At 33.4% G+C, this 23,023-nt stretch overlaps 1 protein-coding gene across 1 annotated transcript in view; it reads left to right on the top strand.

Annotated features, from left to right (window-relative positions):
- Positions 1–23,023, top strand: part of Cfap47 (cilia and flagella associated protein 47) — a 205,726-nt gene that overhangs the window by 106,376 nt on the left and 76,327 nt on the right. Inside the window, exons 38-46 of the mRNA XM_048335454.1 lie at positions 2,133–2,283; positions 4,577–4,665; positions 6,812–6,889; positions 9,584–9,654; positions 10,890–11,035; positions 14,201–14,312; positions 18,020–18,243; positions 20,670–20,847; positions 21,360–21,401. Coding sequence (XP_048191411.1) covers positions 2,133–2,283; positions 4,577–4,665; positions 6,812–6,889; positions 9,584–9,654; positions 10,890–11,035; positions 14,201–14,312; positions 18,020–18,243; positions 20,670–20,847; positions 21,360–21,401 — 1,091 coding nt within the window. The remainder of the gene's footprint in view (positions 1–2,132; positions 2,284–4,576; positions 4,666–6,811; positions 6,890–9,583; positions 9,655–10,889; positions 11,036–14,200; positions 14,313–18,019; positions 18,244–20,669; positions 20,848–21,359; positions 21,402–23,023) is intronic.

The following is a 23,023-nucleotide window of genomic DNA, read 5'->3' as shown; positions in this document are numbered from 1 at the left end:
TTTCCAATATACTCAGATAAGATTACAGAGATAGTGTAGGTACAACCATAGGAAGGTGATACAAGAACATCATCAATAATAGAAACTACACATACACATAGGACGTTGAAAGTAGTTACAACTGTGATATATCAATTGTTTCCATAACATGGAGTTCATATATATATATATGTATAGCACTTTGTATAGTTGTTCTGCCTATAAAAGCAATATTTACTTATAGAAATTTTAGAAACTAAAAAAGAATAAAGAACGAATGAATAAAAGTTTCAAAATACTCCTTAAAAAAATCTTCCTTCACCTCATTATCATTGTTCATGGATGTGCACATTGTATTTAGAAAGAACTATATCAATTGATTCATATACAATGCTTGTACCTCCAAATTGTGAAATAGTATAGCAGTTTCATTTTTATGGTTAATGTGTTTTTCTGGCACCTGTTTAATATTTCTACAACTAATCCAATCCCAAAAATAAATGATAAAAGAACCCCATGGGAACAATTTGAGACATGTATTATTATTGCAATTAGTCTTCAAAGATGAAAAACAGTATTTGATATGCTGACATGTCCCAATAATGGAAAATACTCCTACTTAATAATACAAAAATGAATTGTGTCAGTTTAACAGGAGTTGACCAGTGTGATACACACTAAAGAACTTTACCTGGCCTTGAATTTTATTTACAAAGTTTGGTAAATTATAACTTCTGAAGTTACTTTGACCTTTATTTGGGTTCTACTTGAGCATTAATTTTAGTTACTTTATGAACTGTAGCTTTCATTTCTGTATAACTATGTCAAACTCAAATCATCAATTAGCAATAGAGGCCATTTTATATTTCATTTAAAACATCTAGGTATCCAGTTTCAACCATCATTAGACTGTGTTAATTTTCTTCAATTATTACTCTAGGCTAATGTGGTATATGTGGCATATAATTACTAAAATCAGACTATTTATTTTCAGGACTATGTCTAAGCTAAATTAAATCCAAATGAAAACAATATCCATCCACTCACTTATTTATTATAAATAAAACACCCAAAGAAAACTTCAGATAAAATAAACTTGCCCCTATAAGAACTTATGTTTTACTTTATTTTGGGGAGAAGGAGGGCACTTGGATTTTAACTCAGGGCCTTGTGGATTATTCGTGGTTGCTAGCGCAGTTATTTTCATTTTATCAGGACTCCAAATCCCTTGAATTTTTTTTGGAATTGTACTCTATAAAGCAGAAAAAAAAGGGAAATGGGGATGGCATCCTTATTTCTTCTTTTAATTGAAGACTTTTCTCAAATAACCAACATTTTATCTAGATTTGACCTTCAATTTATTCTCAACTGACGTTTAAGTATGTCTTAAGTTCTAGATTTTCTAATACATTTTCTTATATATATATTCTATGTAACCAAAGCCAATAATAAGAAAAAGCTTTTATAAACACTAACAAAGATATGCTATGAATTATATATATATAATTATATACACACATACATATTTGTATATAATACATATATACATTTATACACACATATATAATTATATATGCTATATAAATATATATATATGATATATGCATCTATTAATTTCAAAACCTAAAACTGGAATAGGAAACATTATGTTCGATTTTGGTTTAAAAGGTGAAGTTGTAGACTTTAGAGCATAGATAGCATACACAGGATATATGTGTACATAGGATATATGTATCACATATAGATGCCTATATATACATATGATTTTCTATTATTCACTATTAGAATATTCAAGTGTGTTTGTATTTGGAAGTTAAATTTTTGTAAAAGTAAGTATATTACATAATGTAGGTACCAAGGTATCCAAGGTACATTGAATAAAACAGCTTATCAGTTGGGGCTGGGAATATGGCCTAGTGGCAAGAGTGCTTGCCTCGTATATATGAAGACCTGTGTTCAATTCCCCAGCACCACATATATAGAAAAGGCCAGAAGTGGAGCTGTGGCTCAAGTGGCAGAGTGCTAGCCTTGAGCAAAAAGAAGCCAGGGACAGCACTCAAGCCCTGAGTTCAAGCCCCAGGACTGGCAAAGAAAAAATTTATCAGTTGACCCGTTCCAATAAATTGTTTCCTCTTTTATCTTTCATTAAATAGAAATGACTTTGTCCTCATTATGAAATTTACTAGTCGCTTCCTCCATCAAGCTGAAGCTTCACTCTTGTTAATTTCAAAACCTAAAGATGGACTAGGAGGTACTACACTGGCTTTTGGTCTAAAGGGAGAAGTCACAAATTTTAAAGCCATTGTAAGTAATTATTATGTAGTTATATGCCTTTGTTTCTATTCTAAGTCTTTTGAGTCTCATAAGCATGCCTATTATTTTCTTTTTTTGCCTTCTGGCACCTTTAGATGGCTCCAGATCATTGAGATCTCTTCCCATGGAAACTTGTGATTAAAGGGGCTATGTTTATATTTTGTTTAGAATAAAGGTTGATAGAGCAAATCCATTCTAAAATTCATGCTAATGCTGGAATTTATTGAATAGTGATGGTATTCACATCTAAAATATGAGGGAGAACGACTTTAAGATTCCTATAAAAATAGTTGTGATGTTGGTAAGATTCATTTGTCTCCAAATACAATTTTCTGCCATGGATGTAGAGTTAACAATATGCAAGTATTTATAATTTGTTTTGCCATTCCTGGGGCTTGGACTCAGGGCCTGAGCACTGTCCTGGGCTGCTTCTTGCTCAAGGCTAGCACTCTACCACTAGAGCCCCAGCACCACTTCTGTTTTTTCTGTGTATGTGGTGCCGAAGGATTGAACCCAGGGCTTCATGCATGCAAGGCAAGCACTCTACCTCTAAGCCATATTCCCAGCACAGTATTTTAATTTTTATATCTAGATTTACATATGGATTGTAAAACATTTGGGGTATGGAAGGAAATAGTGAGTTAAAAAAAAAACAGGCTGAAGGAGGCCAGTAGTGTTAGCAAAGCAGTGAGATGCTCATATGAAGATGCCCACAAGGAGAAACTCATTTATTAGACAGTGATGACTAAAACAGGAACTGAGCATTTGTCACTGAGATGTTTGTTGTACCTTTCTGTTTTCCTCTTGAAAATGGAAACTTTCCACTTCTCAAATCACATAAATTCTCTAAAGCAGCATATAGTTACCATATATGGTTTTAAGTGACATTTCGGCATATTATCCATGTGACTCCAAGACAGAAAAGAAGACATCTGTAAGTCAGGCAACTTTGTCCATTTGTCCATGTATAGTCTTAAGTCAACAAGAAGATAAAAACAGTAATAAAATAAGGCAAGATCATTATCTGCTTATACAGAATTACTAGGAAAAATTTGCCCATAGAATTCCTCTGGATAAACTAGTTGCCAGTGGTTCACATCTATAATCTTTGCTATTGAAAAAGCGGGATCCAGTGGATTACACTTCAGAGCCAACCCAGGCAGAAAAGTCTATAAAACTCTATCTTGAATTAACCAGTTAAATATAAGATTGGAGGCATGGCTCAAATAGGAGAATATCAGCTGTGGAAAGCAAAATAAGATCATGAGGTCCTGATTTCAAAGCTTGGATCTGTGTATACACACCACACACACACACACACACACACACACACACACACACACACACGTGTTCTGGATAATTTTAAGTTTATCTTGTTTCTATGTATTTATTATAATACATGTGTCAGGTTTAGTCTCCATGATATAATTATAAGCATGACACACTCAAGCACAGTTTTATATACAGAAACACACATACACACAGACATACAAAAGCACAGCCTGCTTATACCTTGAGTTATATGTATCAGGTATACATATAGCTTATTGTTTCCCAAAAGAAATCATGCCTTGCCACAAAAATTGATAACACAGTTTTATGGTGATTAATTTGAGACACACTATTTTGACAGATAGTTTTATACTATTAATAAATCTAACAAGTTTAGCATAGTTCACAGAGAATGATATCCATGCCTGTAATCCCAGAGGGAGACAGAAGTAGGGCAATTGAGACTAGCCAAGGCAAAGCTAATGTGGAAAACAAGTTATAAAGAAAAAAGAAAAGTGAGGACTGAGGATGAGCTAGCATGATGCCTAGCAAACATGAGTTCCTGAGTTCAATTTATAGTGCCTCAAAATACCCAAACAAAAACCATTTGGATATTACAATGGAAAAATGATGAGTATATATACATGAATATATAGTTATAGTACTTATATGGAATTTACTTTTAAAGATAATTTCTTGCTATGTAACCAGATAAAACTCAAGATCGTCCTGCTACATTCTCCCACGTGATATAATTACAAGTGAAGGTAACCATGCATTGATAAATAAAATATATTATTATCCATTCCCTCACAGATTTTAGTAGTGTGGAGCTTGGTATAAAAATAATTATGTAAATTGTGAGTGCAATATTTACTGGGCATTTTGTAATATTTTTAAGCTGGCATTATAAATAAGGATTATAAATAAGGATAATTAATGGCTAATATTACAATTAGGGTATTTTAATAATCATTTCATAAGATTTGTTTTTGGTATTGTTTTATTTTAGGAAATTCAAAGTTGTAAAACTCCCTGTTATGAATGGAAAGAGATCACCTTGAATGTGAAAAACCACTTTCCTGTTGGTGGAGAATTTAGGTAATTTCTATTATAATGTAAATTTACTGTAGTTATATCAACTCTCAAGAGATATATGTAATTTTTATCATTTCAGCATGAATCATTTCAGTAAAAGTTACATTTGTTTATATTCCTGAAAAATTTTAAGCATCATCAGATGAAACAGTAATGAAAGTAAATAATTGCTTCTAGAATTGCCACTTGGTCATTTCAAATTTAAAAATGCCTAAGATTTCTGCTGAGATGTCCTGTTTGTCTCTGGAAATCAGCATGTGCAATATCCTCCCTCTGCTCCCTCATAATGTAAAACCTGTAATAAGTAATTTTACTGTGCCTTTGATTAAAAAATTATTTCCATTACATTGCAAATGTTGTTGCTGCTGATTCTCAAGATTGATATATGCATTAATAAGGTACAGCATAAATTAATTGTGATGCTCTATATAAAAAGACATTTTCTGATTGAGTCAATATTCCAATTTTAAATATTAGAAAACAGTAAAACTAGAAGAATCTATTAATTGTAAATTTGAAAAAAAATTGAAAAAACAGACCCTTAAAAATTAGTCCTATGATTCTGCTTTCTAGTGTTAAAGTTGAAACAAAATCAAAATCACAGCAACTGGAAAAATATGATAAATTTGCTTTCCCCTAAATTTTAATATTTTTATAGTTGATTCCAGAGGCTAATTCTTAGAAGAGGTTTTTGGCAGTGGGAAAATGGCTAATAGAGGGATATTTTTTGGTCTCCCTAAGAAGCCAAGGCTGGCCTAATACTGACTCTGTAGCCGCACAGTTGTAGGGACCTTGCAGTCTTTCTGCTTCAGACTCCCAAGTACTAGAATTAAAGGCTTGTTCTACAACATCGAGCTAATTTAGGGGATTTGAACCCATCTTTACATAAATATAGCCCTCAAATTGTAAATAAACGTGGAGTATTAATGTTTCAATGACCAAGTATTATGTTTCAAACACATTATAAAACATAATGACAAAGCAGGAAATTTAATGTGTTGTATAAATTATTTTTTTAAATTATGACCATTATTACATGAAGTTACTTAGTTTTTAATGTAATATTCCCAGTGAAGTTATCACATTCTTCTTAAATCTCAATATATAATCCTATATATCCTATATATAATGCCAATTCTGGGGCCTGGGCGCTGTCCCTGGACTTCTTCCTTAGTGCTGGCATTCTACCACTTGAATTACTTCTGGCTGTTTTGGTGGTTAATTGGAGATAAGATACACATGAACTTTCCTGTCTTGTTGTCTTTGAATTGTGATCTGCATATCACAGCCTCCTGAGTAGTTAGGATTACAGATATGGGCCACTGGCTCACTACTAGCCATGATTTTTAATGGTTTCGTTCATCTAATATTATAGCAGGTTTTTTCTATTTATTCTATTTTATCTGTGATAAAGTGAGAAACGTAATTCAAGAGGGATTGTATATTCCCATTTGAATCTTTTAATACCTTGCTCATGCTAACACACAAAGGAATGAATGTGCATTATAATAAAAGAAGGAATGTACTACTGTGAGATTCAAAGGGATGGTATAATTACTACTATGCTCATTTTCTGAATCTTTTTGCAATGCTAAACATGGAACTGAGGACTTTGTGTATGCTAGGCAACGGTTTAACCACTACTATCCATACCTCTACCAGGAAATTACTGAGTTAAGTACCTTACCATATTTCATACTACCTGTGATACATACATTATTTTCCTGGAAGTATGAGTTGAAATTGCACAATGCATAAAGTTCTGACTAACGTATTAGTACCATTTTGTGATTTCCTTTTTATTTCAGAAATATAATTTAGGCAGTCAGTATATGTTTTGAATTTCATTGATGTGAAAACCAGTTGTTGTCTTAACATACAAAAGAAAATCTACTTTTTATTATCAAGGAACATTATGTTTCATATATTTATATTAGGTAAATATGTAATGTCATTTTATAATATGCATGCTTTGAGCTACAGACTATAGATACATGAGTATTTTAGACTGTAGTTTTCCTGATTTTAATCACATTTTATAATATGTTTTTATAAGTTTGTAAATGATACAGGAAAATATAAAAGAATAGTTTTTGGATGTCTAAATTTTGTTGCAGTATAATTGACACCCATTCTTTCCCTATTTCAGTATAACTCTGGTAGAATCCACAACTCTTATCCATTTGCCGTCACAATTAACTGATCCTGGACGAATAATTAAACACAGGTAAATGTCTAAATATTTTATATACATAGTATATGAGAAAAGGTTGTAAGAGTTAGTACTCTGGAAACTTGTTATACACACATATAATATGTATATATAGAGAGATAAGTAGAGTTACACAATAGTTTTCATTTATTTGAAATGCTTAATTTGTATCATATACATGCTTAGACAAGTTTGTGCTTAAGTGTTGGTAAGTTCATGCACATGAAGTGTCTTTCATTATTATTATTACTGTATTATAAAGTAGTTGTACAAAGGGGATACAATTCTCCAAATCAGGTTATGAGTTCATTGCTTCTTGGTCAATGTCACGCCTTCATTCTTTCCCATGTTCCCCATCCCATCCCTACACTCAGGTTACATAGTTCATTATTTATATAATGTACATTGAATATAATGACTACATTTGCTCATCTTTTCATGCTTGTTCCCTCTCCAATTTGATCACCCCACCCACATTTCCACTTGCTGGTATTTGTTTTGATGAACAATACCTTAGTTACTCTGAAGAGTTATGGCTTCAGATGCCTCCCCTAATTATACCCACCTTTTATCAGTTTGTTTCTAAATGCATTGAGCCCCTGTATATGTTAGCATGCATAATTATATTTTAGAACTAGCTTCTACATATGAGTAAAAGCATGAGTCTGGCTTACTTCACTTAACATGATTAGTTGTTCATCCATCCATTTTCCTGCAAATGACATAATATTATTCTTTGAATGGATGAGTAAAATTCCATTGTGTGTATGTACTGCACACGAAGTTTCTATAAGTACTTCCTTGATGAAAATGTAGATTTTCATTATCCATAGTAGTTATAATCAGTAAAACTGTCACAAGAACTTGGTTTGAATAGTGAATCACTCCTCCTAAGAGGATTATGTTTGTGTTAGGTGTAAGTAGACAGACAGACGAACAGATTGATGTGTGTGTGCATAGATTATTAACATTAATTATAAAAGAAATCATTCTGGTAGAATCTATCATTTTTTAAAGAAAGTGAGGTGAAAAGAATGTCACGTGGTTTATGTGAGCCTTGACCAATGATCAGATACCAAAGACAGAAATCAAACTTGATTCACTTGACCTGAGAGGCTTACCTCAGCAGGGAACTAGACCTATCAGTGACTAGACCTTTCCATTCATCTGCTTATTCCCTTGAACAGTGACAAATTACTATAAGTATTTAATTAGGGATACAAATAGACTTTACTAAGTTGGTAAATTTGGAAACAATTATGGATAATGAGACTCAACTGTACTTAAACTTATTTCTCCTACTTCATGGTGTGAATATTTAGGCTAAAAATAACTCACTCTATTAAGTCCATATTTAGTTTAAAAAGGAACTTCGACTTCTGATTAAAGAAGAATTTTTGCCTATATTTCTCATTCATTTTAAACTATGAAAATAGCTATTTTAAATGAATTCTAATTTAAAACAATATTTACAAGTTCAAAAAGGGAAGAAAGAAGATTATGTAAATCTCTACCAATGAAATGCATGAACATTTTTGATGATAAACATATTTTTGTATTTTATACCTTCATTCATCTTTGTATGATACTCAGTAGTATCAATGTCATCCTTTAAATGCAAAAAACAAAATCAGGAGAGAATTTGGTAATTTTGATTACCTAGAAATCCCAATACTAAAGTCATCAGAAACCATTAATAATCTGGTGCCAATCCTGCTGTAATTAAAATGAGTATAATTCATTTTCTGAAAGAGTATTACATCTATGTTAATATTTCTGGGAAATTTAAAAGATTGCATTCGTTTAAAAATATTTAATTCCTTCAATGATTGCTCTGTGGAAAAATTGGTGGGTTCTGAAAGATCTGGAACTTGTCAGAGAAGCAGTTGCTTAAGTCCTTGCTTTGCTACTTCACCACCAGGACACCACCCAGAGATTTTAAAACTGTCAGTTCCCCTTTTCTTTTTTATAACAAAGAAGCAAATATGTAAATATAAACAGAAAAGAGAATTTTGCTAAGGAAATAAGGTTGTAGAAGCTCTTTTGATGAGAGTGTTTAGTCCTAAACTGAAAGCACTTAATTTTTGAGTTTCTGGTTTACTGTCAAAATTTAAAAACATAAGTACATTTTGAAAGTATTTTAATGTAAAAATGGAATTTGTAATCTCTACTTTAAAAAAGTAGTGTTGAAAATTTGGGTTATTTATATCTTATTTTTGTAGTTTCTTAATTTTGAATTTTGAAATAATATAAACATCCAGTCATATTTGAAGGTCAGGTGCTTGTAGCTCACACTTACAATCTTTGCTACACAGAAAGCTGAGGTCTGAGGCTAAAGATTTGAAGCTATCCAGGCAGAAAAGTTCTTAGAACTCTATCTCCAATTAGCCAGTCTAGTGGCCTGACTCAAGTGGTAGAGTGTTCACCCATGCGCAAAACTCTGAGTGACAGCACAAGGCTGTTAGCTCAAGACCTGGTACTTGCTTGCAAACACATGCATACACAGACACAGACACAGACACAGACACACACACACACACACACACACACACACACACACACACACACACTTGACTCATTTGTTTTTAACATGCCAAATCGTAGACAGACATCCTTTTCATGACTCTGTAATATTTAATTAAGTCAGTTGTTTTTGAATTTTTTGGTGAGTACTGTTTTTGATTTAATTTTCTTCTTTTCTTGTGACAGTGGTTGTATGAGTGGTAACGAATATGATATCCATAGGGGCTACTCTCATTCTGGGAATGGCTTCAAGACCTGTGAGTGTTCCAAGTTAAAGTTTGTGCTTGTTCCTGTCTTTTTAAATAAGAAAAACATAATATAGAATTCTAAGTCTTTGGGATGGTTGATCAGACAGGAGGCTGCAGTAATTGTTCTCCTTCAGAAGACTCTGATGATACCTTACCCCTCACTACTGTGTCCTCCAACCTACAGGGGATGTGTTTTCTCTCTTCTAATCCTACTTAAACCTATTTAAAGCTCAACTATCAGCAAGTTTACAATTTTAAAGAAAGACATGTTTACTTTTTTCAAAATGAAATAACTGCAGGTCTAAAAAATTGATAGAATGACAGATAGTTAAGTGAATAAAGGAATGTTTTCCTTATCCAAAGCTAAAAGACAAACCACCCAGAATGTCCTGGTATCAAAAAATGAATTCAGTTATAGTGATCCTTGTAGTGCTGAGATAACTGAGCTCAGGTGGATAGCTACCTCAAGGTCTCTCCTGTAGCTACTGTCATGACTCTGGTCATGTCACATCATCTGATGATTAATGCTACCCCTTCCCTGGGATCTCAGCTGGGAGCCTTTCCATGTGGCCAGAATTCATACAGTACAGCTATATTATAAAGCACCTGGAGAGAATTACGTGATACTGTAACTGAGTTACATTTTCAGATTTGGTATCAGAAATCACATTCCTGCTGTTTTGTCGCATTCTATGATATTATTTATTAGAATGATGTCACTAGGCCTGACCTATCTACTACCAAACTCAAGGAAATATAAAAAATATATTGATGTGTTCCATCTATAGTACATATATAATCTTATATTTATAATTTATCAATTTGTATATAAATTGATAAAAACATATACAAGTGTCAATTTGGTTATACTAAAGAGTAGTATATATAATGAATATGAAAGGCAGTCATTTTCAATTCAAATTATCAATTATACTTTGTAAATAGACAATTACAGGGTCCATAAAAATTTGGAGAATTATGGGCATGTCTCCTAATAAGTATACATAATTTAAACAGTAGTGACATTCTTTTTATAACAAAATGCTTTGTTAAGGAATCTTTAATAGAAAGTCATGATAGCACATTTTTGTTATACCAAGCTTGGACAGTCATATTTTGGCTTTACAATTTTGTGTTTCTATGCTTTCAACATTTTTATAAATCCCCACATATTAATCACTAGTGTAAATAACTCCTTTGAATAGCATTTATAATATATCAAATATCTCTGTCTTTTTTTATAGCTATTAACTCCACATATATACGAGAATTCTTTTGCTCACACCATAGTGTATATTTGGAAGGGAAAGGGTCTTCAACCTTTGAACTATACTACCTTCCATTTAACATGCACGTACGTTACTGCGCTGTCATCTTGAGTAATCAAGAGGTAAGACAGAATTGGGATCTGGACTTCCGTAAAGGGTACTTTCTAAAAGAATTACAGGCCATTTGAAAGGAGCTAGAGACTATAAATTGTATGAAATTTTACTCCTCAAATTGGAAGGCAAAGATTTTACCATTAGAAATAGCAAGAGTTCCACTGATAGTGAGTAAATTTTGTGAAGGCTGAATAGTTATTATTATTTACCAGTAGTTTGATCAAATGTTTCAAAATCTCTTTTTGAAGTTCACCATAACTTTAGAAAATACTTGAATGGTCAATAGTACAGTGGAAAGGCTGAATTTATCCTTTCAAATAGGCTAGTAGAATATGTTTGTTAGCATTAATTTAATCTCAATAAATAAAAATATAATTACACTTACTGTCCATCTTAATTTATTAAGACATGACTTTAATGGCATATATTTTGTCCTTGTCAGAGAAAACATTAAGATAAATAACTATTTTGAAATTATCTTCCTATCTGTTGAGAAGTAACACCCAGTTTAAAAGATTGCATTAAGATACAATTACTTTTAGAGAAACAAATATTAATTTACATACTCAATTATGTCACTAATTACATCAGAAATGCAATTACATGCTTAACTACATGATCAAACTGTCAGCCCACCTAGTTAACTCCTGGTCTTAGTAAATGTGTGATAAGACCTACCTATTTAGAACTGTCAGGCAGTAAGGCCATGTAGCTTTCCATGTATAAATGAAAATATTTCTAGTAATAGTGCTATTAAGAAAATCCATTATGTTTCATTTGGGGTAGTCTATTTTTTATTTTTAAAATAACAAGGCTGTTTATTTTTGTGGATTTAACCTTTTCACTGCAGGCATAGGATTTTTGTAGGCTTTAATCTCTATTGTTTCCTTTAGCTCATTTATCTGACTTAATTTATTAAGTTATTCTGGAAAAACATTTTCAAATGATGATGATTGTTCTTACTGGTCAAGTTAACATTAGAATTACGGCAAATGCAAATAGTCAAAACAATTGGTCATCATTATTTTGTGTATGTAATTTAAAATTCTAACATTTTAGAATTGTATCTTATTTCTCATTTGCCTAAGTGATATAGTATTTCTCAGCAATTTGAAGCAAATAAATTACGAAACGTACTAATACCTGAAATCAAGATAAGATAATAAAAAATTAAAGCTTGTGAAAAAGATGAAGATATTTCTGCCTACATCAGTGTATTTATTCCTCTTTTACTTTTATTAAGATTGAGTTTATTTGTATCTGGAAGACATTCATGACTTAGCCAAGATTACTCAGCTAATTAATTAAAGAGCTAAGATCAAAACTTTCCTGCAAATTAGTGTTTGTGTCCCCCTTCTCCCAGTAATTAACCGCTGTTCTAATGTAAAGTTGCATGTAACTGCTGTTTTGAGGACTGCATGTAACAGAATACAGAAGAGAAAGTAATATCTTCTATGAGGATTTCTTAGAATTGCCAATGGGATTTGGCATCTTTCTAAAAAATGCAGTAGAATTTCAATTAAGTGTGCCAACTGAAGGTATGTAATTAAGAGAAGATGAAACTTGTGTATGCAACTATTAGAATAAGTGACATGTTTCTGTTAAGCGTCACATAATTTTATTTTTCTTAGCACAGTCTCTAGATTTGGGGTTTCTATACTTAAATCTTTTGGGGGAAATTAATGTTCTTTCCTGGATTGATTTCATTCCAAGAGACATGGAGAGAAGTATTGACACTGCATCGGATTATAGTTTTCTGAACATCCTGCCTGGGCAGGAAAGTTTGTGAGACTCCATTTTTTAATTTAATTTAATTTTTATTGTCAAGGTGATGTACAGAGGGGTTACAGTTACATGCATAAGGTAATGAGTATATTTCTTGTTAAACTTTGTACCTCCTTTGTCATTTTTTCCCACCTTCCCTCCTCCCCAATTCCTCCCACGGGCCCTATTTATTTTTTTCAAATTTTTATTATCAAACTGATGTACAGAGAGGTTACAGTTTCATACGTTAGGCATTGTATACGTTACTTGTACTGTTTGTTACCTCGTCCCTCTATCCGCCCTATTTGTAAGTTGGTTTACAGCATATTGTCTTGTAAATATTGCTGTTGTATTGGTTCTAGCCAAAGGGGTAAAAGGCAACCATGAGACTATTATCTCTAATAAACTACTCAGAAAAAGCAGGGAGTGGTGCTGTGGCTCAAGTGGTAGAACTCTAGCCTTGAGCAAAAAACTCAGGGAACAGAGCCCAAGCCCAGAGTTCTACTCCCATGAACAGCAAAAATCAAAACAACAACTCAAAACCAGTGCTTAGTCCCTGAGTTCAAACCCCAGGACTAGCACACACATGCACATGCACAAACACACACACACACACACACACACACACACACACACACTCCACATTTATACAAATAAATGGAATTGTCCTAGTTGATAATTTTTGTCTAGTGACTGAAAGCAATTCATAATTAAACTACTTTGGCAAATAGCAGATTTCTTGTCTTATATAGATTCTCATGGGTCAATTTTTGTCTTTATAGGGCAGTCAAATTGTAGTTCTGGTTCCATTTGGTCACACAAGTTGTTTCTGTGTATAATTATAGTTACTCCATACTCATTGATTCTAATTGTTACGTGTACTGTGTTCTTTGAGTAAAGCAACATATCTAGGTAAATAGGATGGGAAAATGGCAAATTAAAAATAAATAGATAAATTCATTTAGTCTCTCTGTGTTGAAATAGTGAATTTGTTCATTATTTGACTTAGCACTGAAAACTTAATTTTAGAATTGATCTCATTCATGCCTTATGCTTGTATATGGGTGTGTATGCATGCACGTGTACATTCATGCTGGGTCTTGAACTCAACTATGCAGGTAATATGTGTTAACACTGTAGGACACTGTGATTCCAGGTTCATTAGCTAGGTTTGTTTCAGTTTGATTTTCAAGTAGTTAGTTGAATGGCTATCCAAATCCATTCTGACATACACTGTAGATGATAGGGCTATTCTGAAGCTTTAATTTTGTCCACCTATTTAGAAGCTATGTTGCTTAGAAAAGGAAGCCCAAAAGGTCTTATGGGACAAATATTTTTTCTACAACATAAACATGTGGCATATTTTATGGTCTCTTAAATTTCTGTGTAATTTTATACTTATGTTTTAGATTGGCGAATTAGTATACCTTGTGGAAGGAAAAGGTTTGATCCCTTTGCCATCCAATTTTCTTCCAATGAAACCACCTGGTCCTATTGATTACAGCAACACTACAGATGAAGGTATAAACAATGTTTTATTTAATTTACAATTTTGAAAGAGATCATATTCCCTAATGAATCATACATGCATTCTCATAGGAAGTTTCTCTAATACATAACTACATTTGGAAGCCCCCCTTAACTGCATTATACTCTTAGATTTAAAATGTAACACCATTTTACCAACTGAAAATATCAATGGCCATTTCTTTTTTTTTTTTTTTTTTTTTTTTTCTCAAATTTTTATTGTCAAACTGATGTACAGAGAGGTTACAGTATCATACGTTGGGCATTGGATACATTTCTTGTACTGTTTGTTACCTTGTCCCTCATGCCCCCCTCCCTCCCCCCTTTCCCTCCCCCCCCCCAGTGTTCAGTTCACTTACACCAGACAGTTTTGCAAGTATTGCTTTTGTCGTTATTTCTCTTTTTTTACCCTGTGTCTCTCAAATTTGGTATTCCCTTTCAATTTCCTACTTCCAATACCAGTAAACACGGTTTCCAATATACTCAGATAAGATTACAGAGATAGTGTAGGTACAACCATAGGAAGGTGATACAAGAGCATCATCAATAATAGAAACTACACATACACCTAGGACGTTGAAAGTAGTTACAACTGTGATATATCAATTGTTTCCATAACATGGAGTTCATTTCACTTAGCATCATCTTATGTGTTCCTAAGGGTATAGCTATTGGGCCTTGTGAACCTCTGCTATGGCTTGCCTAAACCTGTACTAATTATTCCCAATAAGGGAGGCCATAGAGTCCATGTTTCTTTGGGTCTGGCTCACTTCACTTAGTATAACTTTTTCCAAGTCCTTCCATTTCCTTACAAATGGAACAATGTCATTCTTTCTGATAGAGGCATAAAATTCCATTGTGTATATGTACCACATTTTCCTGATCCATTCATCTATGGAGGGGCATCTGGGTTGGTTCCAGATTCTCGCTATGACAAATTGTGCTGCGATGAACATTGTTGTGCTGGTGGCATTACTGTGATTTTGTTTGTGGGCTTTTGGATAGATACCCAACAGTGGGGCTGCTGGGTCATAGGGGAGTTCTATATTGAGCCTTCTGAGGAATCTCCATACTGCTTGCCAGAGTGGCTGAACCAGTTTACATTCCCACCAACAATGAAGTAGGGTTCCCTTTTGGCCACATCCCCTCCAACAATTGTTATTATTAGTTTTCTTGATATATGACATTCTTGCTGGGGTGAGATGGAATCTCAATGTTGTTTTGATTTGCATTTCCTTTATGGCCAGTGATGTAGAGCATTTTTTCATATGTCTATTGGCCATTCTCATTTCCTCATCAGAGAAGTTTCTTTGTAAGTCTTTAGCCCACTTGTTGAGGGGGCTATTGGTTCTTTGCGGTTTTGTTTTGGAAGAAGGTAATTTTTTTAGTTCTGCATATATTTTAGAGATGAGGCCTTTGTCTGTTGAATGTCCGGTAAAGATCTTCTCCCAGTCTGTGGGCTTTCTGTTTATCTTGAGAGCTATGTCCTTTGCCATGCAGAAGCTCTGCAGTTTAATGCGGTCCCATTTGTCCAACTTTTCTTTGATTTGTAGCCTTTCAGGGTCTTTGTTAAGGAAGTTCTGTCCTGTGCCAAGGAGCCCGAGTGTTTCTCCTACTCCTTCCTTTAGTGTTTTCAGGGTGCCTGTTTTGATTTCAAGGTCTTTAATCCATTTGGAGTTTATTTTGGTGCAGGGTGATATATAAGGATCTAGTTTTAGTTTGTTGCATGTGTTGAGCCAGTTTTGCCAGCACCACTTGTTAAAGAGGCTATCTTTCTTCCATACTATTGTTTTAGCTCCTTTATCAAAGATTAAGTAGGCGTAGTTCTGTGGGTTTAATTCTGGGTCTTCAATTCTGTTCCATTGGTCTTCAGGCCTGTTCCGGTGCCAATACCAAGCTGTTTTTATTACTGTAGCTTTATAATACAGCTTGAAGTTGGGTATTGTAATTCCTCCAGCACTGTTCTTTCTGCTTAGGAGTGTTTTTGCTATTCTAGGTCTTTTATTGTTCCATATGAATTTCTGGATTGCTTCCTCTATTTCATTAAAGAATGGTGTTGGGATATTAATGGGTATTGCATTGAATTTGTAGATAGCCTTTGGCAATATTGCCATTTTGATTATATTAATCCTCCCAATCCAGGAGCATGGGAGGTTTTTCCATTTCCTTAGTTCTGACTTAATTTCGTTTTTCAAGGTTTTAAAGTTCTCCTCAAAGAGGTCTTTCACTTCTTTGGTTAAGTTTATTCCTAGGTATTTTATGTTTTTGGGGGCTATTGCAAAAGGAGTTGCTTTCCTGATTTCAGCCTCGGTCTTCGGGTTGTTAGCATAGAGAAAGGCTGTTGATTTTTGAAGGTTTATTTTATAACCTGCAACTTTGCCAAAGTTTTGGATCAGCTCTAGTAGCTTGGGGGTAGAGTCTATGGGATTCTTTAGGTATAGGATCATGTCATCTGCGAAGAGAGAAAGTTTAACTTCATCTTTTCCTATTTGGATCCCCTTTATATTCTCTTCTTGTCTCTTTCTTTTTAAGTCAGATAATGTTTGGAATTTGGCATACAAAATATTGCTCAGCACATTTCTCATGCAGTTAGGATATTATTATGTTCTCACTAATAGATATTGTCATATGACCTAGAATTCTACCTTGCTGTCTAGTTCTATTATTCTTGAAATAATTAAGCATTTAGATACAAGGTTGCTATTGAATGCAAATGACATTTCTTGTGAGTTGTTGGTAGTTTTTTGTGTGTTTATTTCTGTTTCTTCAACATTCTTTCTTGTATAGTTTTATTATCTTTAAATAGTTGTACAAAGGAGTTTCCATTCACCAAAGCAGTTTATGAATACAGTGCATAGATTAAATATAGCATTTAATATAGCATCATATATTTAATATACTCTTTCAATATTCTCAGCCAACTCTTTCAACCCACCCTTTCCCTTACTTTTCTTAATTTTAGGTTGTATATACATAATCTCCATTTAAAATTACATAAATCAGATAAATAATATACTTCTTTTTGAATAGTGCCACCCCTTCCCTTGCTTTCCCTCAGGTTTTCCCTCCTGTCCCCTCTCCTACACAAGCTGCATAGTTCAGTTTCACCATAGTATCTAGTGATTATCACTGCTGCATTTGTTCATCCTGTGTCCCTCTATTTCTGTGCCCCCGCTTTCCCTCTCCAGAACAGATAAACTTACTAACAAGACCAAAGTTACAGAAAACAAAAACAACAAAGGAAAAAAGCTCTTGTTTCCATTTCTTGGAGATCATTTTAATAAATATTTTTATATGATCACATGCACAGAGTTATTGAGCCTTTGTGATTTTCTCCTCACAATATCCTCCTTTGGCCTCACGGTGTGATTTTCAACACCACACCCTTCTACTACATTCTTAATACTGACAAGAACACAAAGAGTATGCTTTGTAATAATGTTGATTAATTTGTTTAAATGATAGGACCATTTGACTTGACCACCTTTTGGTGAATATCAATAAAATAACTTTAATTACAGAAGATACACTCTTGAGACATTGAATAGGTACTAGTAGAAATGCATTGTCTGTTTATCTTTATTCTGTTTAATAAATATCTACACTTGTATATTTCAGACCTCTTAGTTCATCTTGGATAACAATATCAATGTTAATATTCACAACAATTATATTATTCACTACTATTTTGCTTTCCCTAGAATATGCTGATAGTAATATACTATATTTGAAATGCAAAATCAACGAAGTCGTAGATGTGAACATTAGATTACCACTGACAAATGAAGCCAAGGAAAGGGCTTTGGCTTTTGCAGCAAGACAACAGATGTCTACTCTTGAATATGACCGAAGAGCGATCACAGGCACTCTAGAAAGCAGTAGTGTTCGTGTAGCCATCGCCTTGTTGGGATTGACCAAAGTTGAGGTAGGAATGAGAGATGATGTACTTCAATTAGCCACAAACATACAGTGCTATTACTACTTACTGATAACATTCTCACATAGAAAAATGAAATTCGTTTTCCCCAGAAAGTCAACTCAGTAGTATTCATAAAACCTCATTGAATAATAACATCTGAAACAATTCATTCTTCTGTATAATTTTACACAGTACAATGCAGCAATTAATTAATAGAAATCATCCATTTTGGTTGTATATGACAATTCTCTGAAGAATTTAAAGTACCACCAGTACTTAGGCAACAGAACAATTAAATTCATATTTACCCAAGGGAGATTTCTACAAGTTGCCCAAGATATTTTTGCTATACATCCAAACAGAATTCTAGTATGCTGCCAGATTGCCAGACTGAGAATCCATACTCGAACACTGTCCAATGTTGTTCTGGTTTAGTTACTTAAACCTCCTCAAGTCCCCTGTTTATATTTTAATATAGCAGTATTAGTAATTTTGAAAATGAAATAATAAAATTAAAATTCTTAGCATATATTACTTCTATGTATAATTGTTACATTTATGACTATTACGATTTGATTATTTTTACTACTACTACTATAGATTATATTATTATAACTTGAAAAAGATACAATCTGTTCTCATTGAGTAGGAAAAACAACTCCTCAGAAGGGAAACCTGCTCATGAATGTATACTGGCTTTCCAGTTTCTGTCACATAAAATCCTCAGGACTGTCTACATGACTCTCATGGCTAGTTCATCTGTTTTCCTGGTATCAAGGCTTCCACTGGAAGCTATTTTCATATGGAACTTCATATGGCACCTACACAAGCCTCCTTTGCTTCAAATATTTGAGGCACATTCTTTTGAGGGACATGGCTTTTGAACTTATTTTGCTACATTTACTTGAGTATCAAAAGGATGCTACCTTTAACTACTGCAGGTCTCTTTTAAAATGTTCTTGAAGGTTTTGCTCTCCAATTTATGTACATTTTATATAAAGTATTATTCTAGTTGTTTATCATTTATCTTCATATGTATATAAATCACAATAACATTTGACCTAGCATGATTTTTTTCTTTTGTTAGGATACTACAGTAAATACAAACTAACCACAGACTTTCATCAACTTATTTCAAAGATAACTTAAAATTTAGTTCCAATTTGTTTAAAAGTATTAAAGCCAGAAACATTGATACCTGAAGTTTGAAGTTCTAATTGATTTAAAAGTATTAAAGCCAGAAACTTTGAGGTGCTCTTGATTAGCACATCCTTACTATGTTTCCAAGAAGCACATGATTCTCTTCAGAGAAGCACAAATGTAGCTGTTAAGTTCACAATAACAATTTTCAATAAATAGACATTTCAAATTTCCAGTGTATCACTACACTCTCGTTATCCTTTTTGTATTTATAGTTTTGCATTTTTACCTCTTCTCAAAAAATTTTACTTAAATGAATCATCGAAGGAGGTAGGTTTTGTCCATGGCATTCTTTCTCTATCTTTATCCTTTTAGATTTCTCCCAGAATCCAGCACACTTTTATTTATCATTGCATTAAACATGGACTGTATATGAGACTTACTTTTGTGTTAACCTGTTTCTCCTGTCAGACTGTGAATTCTTAGAATGCAAAAGAATTTTTCTTGTGTTATTTTGTCTTTCTTTTGACACCTTATGCATGTTATGTATCCTGTCACTTTATAAACTAGGTTTAAAATGTCACTTATAACCTGCTTAATTGGCATTATAAGACTGGGGGTTAACATTTCTGTAATATTTTTAGAAGGACTATTTTGTGTCTACAGGAGTAAATGCATGCAAAAATGTTATAATCTATATATGTAGTGAGTAATGATTGAAGGAATTCAAAATATCAAACTTAAGCACAATGCATCTGTAGAGAGGGAGGATTTAATTCTTACATATTCATAAATTCTACATTAGTGAACAAGGAAGGCTCAGTTTCTCTCTGTATTAACTATATATGAACTGAGAGTGGTGTGTCATGGAACATTCCTAACACTTGGAAAATTGAGGCAGGGGGTATTGAGTGAAAACTTTTCTCAAAAAAATAAGTAAATAAAAAATGAAAACAAAAAATTGAAACTAACAAGAAGGTACAAGGAAACATAGGTCTCAAATCAAGGAAGAAAGGACTTTACAGTGCTATTCAATAGTACAATGGTTCCCTCCCCGGTAATTATTTAATTATACTGAAAACAATATAACAGCTGGTTGTTGACTATATCTGAATAAAAGAAGACTCCATTGTTTTTGTGAAATGTCTTAATACTGCCTAGTACTAGTTATCTAACAATGTCTATAGACAGATTAACTAAACTTTTGATGTATTTTTCCCAAATTTATTAAGTACATAATGTTTAGGTAAAGGTACAGAGGACTATATTCAAACTTTACCATTTATTTGCAGTGCCTTACGCTCTTCAATTTGTCAAAGCTGAAGAAGCCCAAGGCTATTTCATATGCAACACAACTAAGCCTTCCAGAATATTTTCATGTTCCTAAGATTATCTACATTCCTCAGATTCCAGAAGTACCAACTAATAAACCGACTCAACCTCAGGAAACCAAGCCTATTACCCTAAAAGGTAACCAGCAACAGGTTGATTGGAGTATCTAGCACTATTTATGTTAAGAAAGCAACCATGTGTAATTATGTGTCATTTATCTTCTATATAAACCAGGTTCTTTATCATCTATATATTCTGCTTTGGGTCTCCTGTACTTCTTTATTCTCTTGCCACGATCAAGTAAATATCAGCCAAGATTAATCCAAATATTGGTACACTGATATTATTAAATGCAATTGATCAGATATAGAAAAATGATACTAAATTTATCTATTTAAATTGCCTTTCTTTTTCATGAGTTCCTTTAATCACTAGATGATAATAAGAATGTAATTTTTTACTAGAACTATTCATAGAATGCACCATAAATCCAGTGGTATGAATTCCAAATGACATTTTGCATAAATTTGGTTTTATTGAATTTTGCTTGTTGTTCTATAGATTTATATTCACTGTGCAATGTTTATAAGTCAGAAAGAGTGGTCACAATTTCTAAATTAAAGGAAAATCTGTTCTCTGTATCCTCCTAGGAAATGGGAATTCCCAGAAGAAAACGTCACGTCCCCATCCAGGTAACAAGAGTTTAAAAATTAGGGGGGGGGGTGGGGAGCTGCTATCACTGTATCTCATCTGAGTACCTTGGATACTGTATATACATGCATTAGAACTAGGGAAGGGAAAGGGAATATGAAAATTGAGAGACAAGGGATAAAAAGACAAGCGATTCCCAAAGCAATGCTTACAAAACCATTTGGTGTAAACCAACTGAACAACTCATGGGGGGCTGGGAGGGAAAGGGGAAGGGGTGGGGGCGGGAGGGGGGAAATGAGAGACAAGGTAACAAGTTGAACAAAAGATGTTACTTAATGCCTTACATATGAAACTGTAACCCCTCTGGTCTTCACTTTGACAATAAAGGAAAAAATTAGGGGGGGTGGGGGGGCTGGGGGGGCAGGAAAGTGAGAGAAAAATGAGGGAAAGGGTAGCTAGTTTGACAAGAAATATACTCTCTACATATGCTACTATAACCCTTCTGTGTATCACCTTGAGAATACAATTAAATTTAAAAGAAGAGTTTAAAATTTAGGTTTTATCTAAGGCAACAACAGATTCTATGTTGAAAAGTAGGGTGGATGTCCTTTTTAAACAATAAAATATAAAAAAAAAACAAAAAACACATGAAATCTGTAGCTAAAAATAATGTATCATTATAAAAGGAGTATTGTGGGCAGAGGGAATCGGTAGGAGGGAAGAGAAGGAAAGAATACAGTGGTAGGAGTGAATATTATAGAAATACATTGGATAATTTTCATGCATATAAGCTATTTTCATGCTCAGATCTCAGCCTCCTGAATTAGGTGGGTGGGTCAGTCCCCAGCTACCAGTATTATGTTCTAAGAGGTAAGTTATTTTTTATATTCCCAAGGGCAGAATTTTCCATTATTTTTATAGAATGATATATTGTACATAAACAGCTCCATTTAGTAAGTTGTCTAAAGATGAAGATTATAAGGATTATTTTAAGACTCAGAAAAGGTTTATCAATGATATACATGCTTGTACAATTTAACTGTTAACTTACAGCTGAAGTTAGCATTTCATAGTTTTACATGAAATTAATGTTTACCAACATTTTTCAATTCTGTTTGTACCCACTTGTATTTACCTCAATTTATTTATATAGTCATAATATAGAAATCCTAAATTATGGAGGCTATAAGGTCAGTAATGGAACCTCACTTGTACTGTAAATATATGTGATTGCACGAGTTTGGCTAAGTGTCATTGTTACTTTGGGAGGCAAATTCAAATACTGTAACCATCCAATATATAAATTAGATAAATATAGAACTTTTTTAACTGAAAAAAAACTGTTGGCCTAAATCTACTTAAGAAACTTGTACCTACAATATCTCTGAATCTTATCTGAGTATATTGGAAACCATGTATACAGGTATTAGAACTAGGAAATAGAAAGGGAATACCAAAATCGAGAGACACAGGGTAAAAAAAGACAACTACAAAAGCAATACTTGCAAAACTGTTTGGTGTAAATGAACTGAACAACTCATGGGGAGGGGGGAAGAGAAGGGGGAGGGGAGGGGTGAACGAGGGCCGAGGTAACAGTACAAGAAATGTATCCAATGCCTAATGTATGAAACTGTAACCTCTCTGTAATTCAGTTTGATAATAA

This window comes from Perognathus longimembris, chromosome 28 (genome assembly GCF_023159225.1).
Source record: "Perognathus longimembris pacificus isolate PPM17 chromosome 28, ASM2315922v1, whole genome shotgun sequence".
In the NCBI taxonomy this organism is placed as follows: domain Eukaryota; kingdom Metazoa; phylum Chordata; class Mammalia; order Rodentia; family Heteromyidae; genus Perognathus; species Perognathus longimembris.
This window is presented reverse-complemented; position numbering and strand designations above follow the sequence as displayed.